Source organism: Uranotaenia lowii, chromosome 3 (genome assembly GCF_029784155.1).
Source record: "Uranotaenia lowii strain MFRU-FL chromosome 3, ASM2978415v1, whole genome shotgun sequence".
In the NCBI taxonomy this organism is placed as follows: domain Eukaryota; kingdom Metazoa; phylum Arthropoda; class Insecta; order Diptera; family Culicidae; genus Uranotaenia; species Uranotaenia lowii.
This window is the reverse complement of record NC_073693.1, coordinates 120,416,332-120,428,706: the sequence shown is the minus strand read 5'-3', so window position 1 is coordinate 120,428,706 and position 12,375 is coordinate 120,416,332. Positions and strand designations below refer to the sequence as shown.

At 34.7% G+C, this 12,375-nt stretch overlaps 1 protein-coding gene across 7 annotated transcripts in view; it reads left to right on the top strand.

Annotated features, from left to right (window-relative positions):
• The window catches only part of LOC129758691 (anion exchange protein 2), a 194,886-nt gene that overhangs the window by 157,019 nt on the left and 25,492 nt on the right, over positions 1 to 12,375 (top strand). For all 7 annotated transcript variants that reach the window (XM_055756270.1, XM_055756271.1, XM_055756272.1 and 4 more), the window contains 3 exons: positions 7,701 to 7,810; positions 8,048 to 8,183; positions 8,250 to 8,693. In XM_055756270.1, coding sequence (XP_055612245.1) covers positions 7,701 to 7,810; positions 8,048 to 8,183; positions 8,250 to 8,693 — 690 coding nt within the window. The remainder of the gene's footprint in view (positions 1 to 7,700; positions 7,811 to 8,047; positions 8,184 to 8,249; positions 8,694 to 12,375) is intronic.

Sequence of the window (12,375 nt, the reverse complement as noted above, 5' to 3'; positions counted from 1 at the left end):
AATCATTAAACTTTAAATGTACGGAATCATGTGACTTTCAATTTTCTTTAATTTTTAGAAATTTCTTCTATGTTCTAACATGTTACAAGTGTTAAATTGCCTTTAAAGTAAGAAATTTAAATTGTAGTCGAATTCTCCATAGCCATAGCACAATTTTTCAGTAGGCGCTTAAACCGTATGACTTCAATTCTAACTTTCTAATCTTTCTTTTTGTCTTTCACCAATATATCACTAAAGAAATCCAATCGTGATAAATAATAAGTGTTGATGCCGCATCATTTTTGTTAAGTTTTGAGCAGCAAAAAGTTTCCCATTAGAATTTATTTTTGTATTTCAAAATATTTTCTTAATCGAAGAAAAATTATCAATTCAGAATCAGGACAATTCATTCAAATAAAACTTTACTTAAAGAATAAAAAGCTAATACGTACCTGAAATTTAAACATAAATTTGAATTTAAAACTCTGTTATTTTTGTTTACAGCTGGTTTATTGAGAATTTTTAAACTTTAAAAGTCATATCAGATGTGTAATGCTAACCTCATTTTAAAATCTGAAACAGTGCTATTCTGTTTCACGAGTTTTTTTCACCCTCAATTTTCTATCATTCTAATATAAATTATAAACTTAAAATCAATAACATATAATACGAAATTCAAAAACTCCGATTATATTTAATTATGTTTGAAATGTTTGACATCATACATTCATATAGTGGATGACCATGACAAAAATGCAAGTGCTGCCAAACAGAAATCAAATGTAAAATATTCATACTAAGAGTTTAAATTTTAAAAAATCTTCTAAAGATTTCTAAATTCAAGCTAATGCGTTGAAACACAAGGGATTCCAGCAACTATAAATCGGAAGAAGAGATTACGTGTTATAACTTTTGCGTTCCCTATGAGTTTTATTACTTTGATTTAATTTTACTTCTACTCGACTTCGATCTCAGGCACAAATGACCCCTCGAGCTGGGTCAGAGGGTCTGCCTGCTACTGGGTAACTTTGAGGACGTCGCGGACTTTCGAATGTTCACCTTACTGATATGGGCTATTGTAATTAATGGAAAACTATTTATTGAGGATATTTATTAATTTTATTAAAGAAAATGAAAAACCAAAACTATTTCAATTCTAATGTGTTTATTGTAAAGTGTATGTGTGTGGGGTGTGTTTGCGCAAACTTTTGGTACGTACCGCTGCTCCTGATGACTACGATGACGCTGCTTTCGTTCAAAATGGCGAGCTCGTCAGCTCCTATGCCACTCTGACGTGCACCGGCGGAAATCTGTGCACCGGAACGATGGGTGGGAATGACCAGTCCGAAAATGACGGTTGGACCAGGTCGCGTGGAGTTCTGCTATGCTAGGCGCTTCTCTCATAAGCGTAATCGACTGACCCAGGCTGGCCCGATTGGTCAAGCCGAGAGAGGCCCTCCTTGGGAATTAGGACCCTTTTTGGTCCGAGGGAATCCTCCTTAATAATTATGGCCCGCAGACCAGAGGATGTCGATGATCCTTTACGGGTTAGACGTAACGGAAGCAAAGTCCGTTAGGCCGTGGGAGTGTGACGGGTGAGTTTATTTTTTTAAGAACAACAAAAAGGTCCTGTGGACGTATAAAAAACCGTTACCAAATCGCATAAACGCTGCGGCAACTTTCCATTAAATCAAAATGGGGAGTTGATAATGCAGAGTAAAATATATTCCACACCCATGTTCCACACCTTTTTCTTACTCCGACAATTTTCCTAAGTCCCACATGTGTTCTTGTGTACAGTGTGTTGACAATTTTCAGTGTGTTGAAGATTAATTAAGATTACAATTCCCAAACTAAACTAATAACAATATTGACATTCTAACTAACAAATTTTAGCAATGTGAACGTTCACTCAATTATTTAAACGGCACCAACAAAAAAACATAAATATTTTGTAACGAACGGTTACAGTTTTTAGAGCCAAATAAGAGCAAAAAAGTATTCATAAAAGCTGTTTTAATATGAAGGAATTTGTGTTCGCGATAAAGATTCAAATCCATCTCCAGAACCCAAAATCTACATTCACAACTGTAACACAAGGAAACATTATTCACATTTTACGAGGTGCAAAGAATTTGAAAACTGATTTCGACTTATTTTGGAGCACTAAATGCAAATTTGAAAATTTTTTTTATCAGCTCTTGTTTCCGGTATAAATTTTGAAAATACAAAGCAAAAATTTATGGAAAAAATTTGTGCATTTTTCAGCAAAATGATCAATTAATGACCGATTTCCATGAAGAATACCTAGTAATTTACCATGACTTCTGGGAGAAAAAAATTATAGAAGTAAGTATTTTTCTCCATTTAGTAAATTACAGTAATTTTAATAACATTTTGAACCAAAATCAATCTTAGATATTTTTATGATAATGCACAAGTGAAAATGCTTTTCAGCGTTCAACAAAGTTGTGAAAAAGATCAAAATTTTCAGTTACAATTAATCAACTAAACAAACCTTCTTCTTGTGATGTTAGCAAAGGAAAGCAAGAGAAAAATGTTTAATTTAATTTTGTATCTTCGGAACAAGATTACCCAACCATTTGGTGGTTATTTCGAATTTGCAACACAAATATACGTGCAAATATACGTGTAAACATATCGTATATAATGCAGCAAAACCAGTATATACGTACCATTTTGGAGGCCATATGAGTACATTAGAACACATATTCTTCATCTGGATAGTGGTCGTAATAAAATCATGCAATTTATTTAAATACGATAAGAATATGCATGGGCCACAAATTGTGGGTGCAGATATACGAAAATGAGTTTAAATAACATTCTATAAGATATAATCTGTAAAATAATACACGAATTCTGGTTGTCTGGGTATCTAGACAAAATCTGTATTGTTATTTCGGGAATTGGTCACTTTTTGGCATTCTTCCCTCTAATCTGTATCGTTGAATGAATAAAGGATAATGAAATGATTTAACATATTTTTTGTTGTTCATGTAGGTAAGTTACTTTATCAATTATCATTGATCGATTCGCTCTAAACTGCTAAGTTTAAAAATGAATATACACCAGAAAATAAGAAGTGGGAATAAAAATCTGACAAAAAATCAAGTTTGGGACGTAAAAATCTTCCAAAATCAGTTTGCCTTCGTTTTAATTTTTCCCTTGTGAATTAGAACTATCCCCTTATCATTCCACTATTTTTTCGGTAAAAAGGCAATCTATCATGCCATATAGTCGGAAGATCTTTTAGTGATTTTAACTAACACGACTGGATTTCAAGATCTACACCAATTATGCTGCCGATACTGCTTTCAGCTCACCTACACAATAATATTGAAATTTTAAGTTTAAATTTAGCTTAAGGTTTGATATTCTGAATTTGAAAGCTTGGCTATTTCAATTGGAAATGATTGAGACTGTTCCCTAAAAAATGGTATTAACTTTCCGAACTAACCCTTCCTTTCATATTTTTTTTATTAAAGGTAATTCAAAATAATTTAAAAAACTCGGAGTGGTGTGTAGGTACCTACATGAAGAATAAAAAAGAATTAATCACTTTTTATAATTATTAGTTGCATTTGTGACTATTTCATTCGTTTTAGTACAATTAAAATTGAAAATTTTGTATGATAACTTTAAATTCAAGAGCAAATCAAATAAAATTTGTTTCCAGAAGCTTAATACTTCAGAAACTGATTTTGAAAATCGTATTTTCTACGTAATTTATATGTCATAAGTGCTGATTTTACCACAATTTTTAACGAGAATTGTGTTTCCAAATTTGAAAATAATAATACTAAATTTCCAAGTAACGATTCAGTAAAATCCTCTAATGAAGAATTTAATTCCCGTTAGTTATCTTTATTAATAAGTTTATCGGCCTTATCGATAAAAGTAAAATACTTCCGAAGAATTGTAAAATATCAGCCACGTGTTTATTGTTTAAATAGGAAAAATTACATATATAGCGAGAAATTCTCTAAAGAGCTTTGTGACAAATTTAAAATATCAGATATACCAACAAACTAAAAAAAAAATTATCAAATTTTTTCCGCAGTGGATATAGATTTGCTGGTTGTTTTGTAAAATGATGGGTAAGGTTTGGTAGAAGTATATTGAAATTACTTTATAGAGAAACTTTGATAAAGTTTTCATTATTCATCTCTTGTTTCAAATTTTGTAGAAATACATGTTGTTCAATGAAATTCATGTGGGAAGGAGGTGCACACTGTTTATATTTAAAAAAAAAAGACTCATTTGCAACTAACAACCCCCCCGCGCAACCCTAAATCTCCTTTCGCTCACTCGAAATGATGGTTTTTTCACCAGATATTAACGTTCCTTTATAGTGACTCATTTTTGAAAATTTGGAAAATCACCCCCCCCCCCCCCCCCCCCCAAGAGCCAGCTCTAGGACCGCCCCTGACTTTAGGGGACACTGTATATCATTCGTACTTTTGCCCCATTTGCAGTTCATACTTTTGCATCTTCGAGAATTCTTGTGATTTACAATTTATTGTAAAAACAGAGACATGTTAATGAAATACTTTCTTCGGCATTTCATAGTGGTTGAAAACAACTAAACAGACACTTTAACACATTCATCGAAAGCCAGCATTTTAATTGCTCAAACATGGTTGCCGTTATCTTGAATATTACATCATTTATGCAGAAAAGCTTCTTTACCTCATTTTCAACCCAGTATTTTCAACTTTCACGAAAAACAATTATGTCTGGATGAAGGTTTTCTAAATCATTATCAATCCACACAAGAGTATCGAATTTTGCTGTTCTCAGTTTGTGATGAGCTCAAAACGTACTTTTACCCGACTCGTACTTTTACCCCACCGTATTCTATTGAGTTTCTTTATTGAATTTCCATCCCACTTTCTGTCTTAGACTTGAAATTCATATTGAAACATTTTCACCTGTTTTAACCAAAATTTTATCATCTACCGAAGGAAAAATCCTGAATTCAGTAGGGGAGAGTGGGGTATCATGGGCCATGAGGAAACGTGGGCCACTTTTAATATCTCAGATGTGCGTTGAGATAAAAATCTCAAACCAACTGTCATCGTCGTCGTTTTGCGGGAGCATATATTCCTATATGTTGTTGACTGAAATACGCATCATATGCTTCTTTTATTTATCAAGCTAAAAAAAAGTTAGAAAAATTTACTTACATAATTAAAAAAACACCCGCTAATTTCATCGATGGAGAACCTCAAGTTCATTACAAAAATATGCTCATACGCTTATGATCTTAATTTTGTCATGATCTTTCACATGGAAAAAGAATTTTTGATGAAACATCAATAAGTCACACAAACGCAACCAATTTGCAAATCATAGCTTGTGGGGAATCGTGGGCCACACATCTTGAATCGCCTATATTTTTATGTTTTTATACACATTCAGATCTTAAAATACGTTTTACCTATCTGTAAAGTTTTCTTATGCCAAATGAAGAGTTATGAAAAATATTGTGTCCATCCTATATAAGAAATTTTGCCAAAACGTTCGCGAGTCAGGTTTAGGAATCTATGCGATCATACACAGCTCTCTTTTTTATTTCATCATCTGAAATTGCTTTAAAATAACGAAACGAATTAGGAAATCACAGTTTTGGGTCAACTCATAAACTTTGCATTTTATTTTGTCAATTTGGATTTGGTGGCCCACGATTCCCCACCATTTTTCAAAATCCAAAAAATATTGCTTTTTTTCAAACAGTCACAATTTGGGGAAAATAACTTATGAAAAATTTAAAAAATACCTTATGATACCTTGAAAATGTAGAAAACCATAACATTTTTTATTTTCATTTTATCTTTTATAATAAAGAAGTTATGGAACAACGAAAAAAAGTGGCCCATGATTCCCCAATCTCCCATATTTAATTCTCATCATTCTCAAATTCTCATGAAAACGATCTCATAGTTGAGTTGCTAATATCATTGAGTGATTTTCTTAACGAGAAAATTTCTATGAGTTTATGTAATCTGATCTTTTTCCAGATTTAATTCATTGAGATTTTCAGTTACTGAAGTTCAGTTTCATGATTTTTCTGAATTTGGAGAACTCAGGATGTTCAAGGTATTTAAATCATTTGTGTTCCTTATCTGACTTTTTTCAATGATAACTGATTCTGTGTTTTAAAGATTTCACCTCTATTATTATTTTTTTTTCAATCGATCATTTTTGCTTTGGCTCTGATTTCAACTTTGAATCTCTTTTTTCTATTTAATTCATATTTTATTTCTCAAAACTTGATTAGAAATTATGATTAAGATTTGAGACACTGGATTGTGGTTCTGAATATATCCTGATTCTATGTTTTGAATTCTTAAGCTCTTATACCTATCTGTATCTCTATGGAATTTAAATTTAATGAATTTGTTAATTTTTTTGAATTTTGTATTCTATGTTTCAAATCTTCATGATGTTTCCCAATTGTCATTAGGCGAATGCTTCTCGATGAAGCATAAACCAGACGATAAAAGATGAAATGAAAATCATTTAAAATATCTATCCGGTCATTTTCCTAAACCAGAGAATTTTAGGGTATTAAAAAATGAGAATTAAATTTTGCATTTTGAAGCTAAAATCAGAGCTTTCATTTTTGAGATAATTTTAAACTCTTCCTTAATGTTTGCACTTGATTATTTAACAATTTTATTTGAAGATACCAGAACCTTCCTTCTACGCAGACTACATGGCTATTTAAAAACAGTATACCTGAACTCATCTCCAGTTCTTTTACCCGAGAAAAATTGCTCCAGCCAGATAAATTTTGAAAGTGAGCTGGAAAGTTGACGTAATTTGACACATTTTTGCATTTTTAGATTGTCAAAATACGAAATACAGATTTTTTGACGAATTTTCAAAGGTAGCTGTTTTGAGTTTTTTCCTTTTGCAAATTCTTCCACTTAAACGAAACTGTGCACTGGATTTTAAGTATAAACTGTGCACTGGATTTTAAGTATAAAAAACTCAAGATTTCCGTTTTATATTTAGATTGATCAGAAAGCCAATTTTATACCGATTCTAGAAGGGCGCTGCGATACATAAGCGTGCACAACCTATACCTTGAACCGATTAAGATAGATTCTTCCTATTTTAAAGGATTTTGTTTCATAATGGAATTGATGGGATGGAATTAATATATCACAACTTGTTTACTCATTAAAAAGTGTTATTTCTGGAATTACCTATATAAACTTCAAGTATGTTTTTACCTAGGTTGTGGCAAAAGATAACAGTTATCTGCAGATCTTGACCATTTCAACGGATCAATTTGGTTTTATTTGGTTTTTTTTTGGTAACCATATTTAAATTTGACCATCTTTTAGCATATCTTTGAAGTTTCCCCGTTATAGTTGCTCCCCCAGCTGATAAAATCTTTTTTCGAATTGTACAACAACACAATCGAGCGACTCCGTCCTCCCAGTTTGCTTCTCTTGGTCCATGAGTACAACAGTTCTTCACATGGTCCCGTATCTTCTTCCAACCTATCCTCTAGACTACCTCAGCAGCTTAAGAAATTTTAGCTTGTGGGTGCACAAAAATATGGGATAAGTTGTTTAATCTCGCTTTAAAACTATTGATTCTCCTCATTTGATAATCCGAATCCTCGCTTTCCATGACCCAAATATTTGTTCAAACTTATTCATATTTACCTTTTTCCTACACAGGACTCGAGTGCCCGCAGGAACGTGCACTTCGACAACGGCGAGCAGCGAAGCACCCAGTTCGAGGGCATGCAAATTGAAGACTCAAACGAAGAACGTCGCCGCCGTACAGAGTAAGTACCTCAATCCACATCCTTGGTTTTATCTATACCTGTATCTAGCGCCATGCTTACTCTCATAAGAAAACAATTAAACAAAACAGCGAAAGCAAAACCAACGTAAAGAATGTGTTGGGAAGGTTGTCCTTGTTGCTGATGGTTCTCAGCATTCGTCTTCATTCACATGAAGCAACATATACAAAAGTCTCATTCTTACCTTTGTGCTTTTTTTTTTGTTTCTTTTCCATTCAGACGCCACCATCCTCACAAGTCGAGGAAGTTTTCACTTCAGGAATACCACCCGGAGTGGAGAAGACAAAGCGGAACCGAGGGGGTTGGTTCATCTACCAGACGCGTTTCTGTGCAACCGGAAGATGCTACTCTGCAGGTCAGTTTTTAAAGTTGGACGAATTACAACAGTTCCTAACTGATTTTTTTTATCTACAATCATCAGGAAGCCGATATCGATGAGCTTACGTCCCATCGGTCGGATGATCCCCGAGCGCTGCGACGGCACAAGGTCAGCACCCACTCCCAGGGTCAATCCCAGGGAGGCCCTTCCGTGGTCACCATCAACCGGAAGGAAGGGGACAAACTGCACCAGGTTCTGCCTCCGAACAAATACAAGAAGATGTACGATCACAGCCCCCACGAGGTGTTCGTACAGCTGGACGAACTCACCGGAAGTGGCGAGGAACGGGAGTGGAAGGAAACGGCCCGTTGGATCAAGTACGAAGAAGATGTGGAGGAAGGAGCCGATCGGTGGGGTCGTCCTCACGTGGCCTCCCTGTCGTTCCACTCGTTGCTGAACCTGCGTCGGTGTCTCGAAACCGGCGTAGTTCTGATGGATTTGGAGGAGAAGGATCTTCCCTCGGTGGCCTACCGGATTGTGGAACAGGTGGGTGAAAAGCATTAAATAAAGTTTTCTTTTTGTGTAAAATTACGCCTTACTGTTACGCAATAGGGGTACAATTCGGAATTTCTCTGGATGACGCAATAAGGGTTAAAAATTCTCTTGATCAGGGTCCAAGTTCAAATTCAGGATCCGGTATAACGATCCAGATTACGGGACCAGGACTCAGAATCATAAGCCACGATCAGGCTAGGATCAGAATAAGGGATTAGCTTTCAGAATCGGAACCAATTTGAGGCTTCCTCATCCTGAATCATGATCCTGGGTTAGTTCAGGTTACAGAATCATAATTCGGATCAAGATCCGGAATCAGAACCCAGGATCAGAATACGAGATCAGGTTATGTTTAGAACAATTTGCATAATCAAGACCAGAGTTCTCAAATTCTGGAATAAGGGTTTAAGATCAACATTAGGATCTCTGATAAACATGAAGATCTCTGAAAAACATCAGGATCCCGAGTTATAGTTCAAGATCAGGATCCTGATTAAGATTCAGGTTCTAGGAACAGCATCAAGCTCCTTTATCAAGATTTATTAACAGGTTCCGAGTTAGGATCCAAGATCTTGTTCAGATATCGAAATAAGGAAATCTGCATCAGCATCAGAATTTTTGATAAGGGTCCAAGATCAGCAACAGTATCTGAAATAAACTCAGGATGATTATTCAAGATCAGGATACCAATAAACTTTCAGTTTCCAGGATGAGTAACAGAATCGGGAACAACATCCGATAAGGGAACCGAATCAGAACCCGGAGTTAGGGTCCAGATCAACATCAGAAATCTAAATCAGAATCCATTCACGGAGAAAAAAGTATAGTTTCACCAACAATATTCCGCCTATATTGAATCATATTGATGATTGATTCTCCACCATTTAAATTTAATAAATTTTAACTATATTTGTATGATTGGCTTTATACATTCAACTATAAATATCATAGGTTCAACTCTAATTGTATGATTGATTTAATCATGAATATAATATAGTCAACTATAATATACTGATTGATGTTGGGCATTCGACTATATACAGTACCGTTCATAATTATATAGAAATTGGAAGCACGCGCACTGTCACTTCGACTTTGAACTTCCATCAATTTTTACTCTGATGATATTTTTCGATAAAATTTTTTGCGTTAGATAGATCAACTATCACACTATTATATCACAAAATAGGAGGTTGCTGGAGTTTGTGTGGCCTCAGAAACAGTAATTCTACAGAAATCGAACTTTTTGGACTTTTCTCATTTAAACTGCAATATCTCAGAAACTACGCTACATTTTTTAATTCATGAGAACAATATCGTTTCCATCCACCAATGAGACAAAAAATTTCTGGAAAAGCAATGAAGAAAAGATAAAATGGAATAAATGATCCATTTGTGTTTTGAAATCAGAATCTCGCGATATTGTTTTGATTTTTTGGTTGAAATAGATTTACTGGTTATTAAACAGAGAATGTGATTTTCCTGTGGGAACATTCGTCTAAAATTCTATAGAAATCGCATTTCTTGGTTGATGCCTGAAATAGTGCACCTCGCGTAACTTTTGGTCTCATCGATAGAACGTTTGAAAACTGCAAACATGCTAGCTTTATGTCTCAACAATCACTCTGCTAAATTTCAATAAAAAACGTAGCGTAGTTTCTGAGATATTGCAGTTTGAATGAGAAAAGTCCAAAAAGTCCGATTTCCGTAGAATCACTGTTTCTCAGGCCACACAAACTCCAGCAACCTCCTATTTTGTGATATAAAAGTGTGATAGTTGATCTATCTAACGCAAAAAATTTGATCGAAAAATATCATCAGAGTACAAAGTGATGGAAGTTCAAAGTCGAAGTGACAGTGCGCATGCTTAACATTTCTTTACAATTATGAACGGTACTGTATATTATTCATAGATTTAACTATGGTGCTATGGTTGATTTAACTGTAACTATGATTGAATTTATGCGTTCAATGATTGATTTTATGCGTATTTACAGTTGTTTTTTCGTATTTTTCCTGCATTAATTTTTATTTTTATTTTGCATTTATACATATTTCGTTTATTTGTTATTATTTGAAAGCAAAACAAAGATTATGGTAAGAATAATATGGTTTTGTTAGCAATCAGCATATCAATGGTTTAGGCATTGTCCAGCCGTTTCTGCTTTCCGATAGACACCAATCGGTGCTACCCAACCGGGATGTCCAACGATTCCTCCAGCGGCATCGATTGCTTCGTTTGGGATTAAGTTGCTGCAGCATCTGGTTTAAGTTGACCTCAAGAGGGAAAAATTTTGTCACAAGTTAATTTAAACAAGCTATTTACCTTTGCTAGTTACCATCTGTTTTGCCATTGGTAAACACCAGTTGCCTGCTGCTGAAGGCATACTAACTTCACTTATGTAAATACATGTTGTGTTTGAATGTGTCTTAATTTATTCAAGTATCACATAATCAATCATAAATAAAATTATATTTAGTATATTTATAGTAAAATACCTAGAATCAATCATACATTTTTAGATGAGTGTATCATATTTATTGTTGAATCAATTTTACCATCACAGTTGAATGTATCATATTTATAGTTGAATGTTAGAGGTCAACCAGAAATGTATAGTTGATTGTATTATATTTATAGTTGAATGCAGGCTTCTTCGATTCTCTTGATTTTTGCTCACTTTTTATCATTTGCTTGTCAAACGGCTGAGAGAAACATGCTTTCTCACACTTAAACCGATCAAGAAGCCCACGTTTTGTTGCAGAGCATTTCAAAAACGCAGTCACCCAATTTCATTCTCGAAGGGAGAAATGTTCATCAGCTTCTCAGTTACTGGCTGAGAAATCAACGACCGAACAGAGATGGACGCTTCGGTTGTGGTTTATTTCAGCACTTGCTGGGGCCAATGTTCCATAATTTCATATAGAAAGAGGACGGTTCAATCGCACATTAAAACTATGCAATTGCCTTCACTGAGCAATTCATTTCACTGATCACACGTAGCGCTGATGAGGTTTTTTCAGAGTCACAAACCAACAGTGCTCTGACAGTAGAAGAGTGATCATTCGTTAGAGAAAAAAATCCTCTTGCCTCTCTCAGCAGCAGATGATAAAATGCTCATTTAAAATCTCCTCACAATTATTAGGAGCGAGAAAGTTCACTGTCTCCTTTTGGGCAAGATGAGCAAAATGAAGCCTGTCAGGCTTCTTCTATTCTCTACTTGTCAATCGCCTGGGAGAAATATGCTTTCTCGCACTTAAAACGATCAAGCAGCCCACATTTTGTTGGAGAGTATTTCAATAACGCAGTCACCCAATCTCATTCTCGCTAGGAGAAATGTTCATTAGCTTCTCAGTAGCTGGCTGAGAAATCAACGATCGCAATTCATTTCACTGATTACACGTAGCACTGTATAAGTGTTTTCAGAGTCACACACCAACAGTGCTCTGTCAGTAGAAGAGCGATCATTCGTTAGAGAAAAAAATTCTCCCCGCTCTCTCAGCAGTAGAGGATGAAATGCTCATAAAAAATAGACTCACAATTATTCGGAGCGAAAAGGTTCACTGTCTCCATTTGATCAAGATGAGCAAAATGAAGCCTGGTTGAATGCCATAAATCAACTATTCAATTGAAGTTGAATTTATCATATTTACAGTTGAATCAATTGTACCA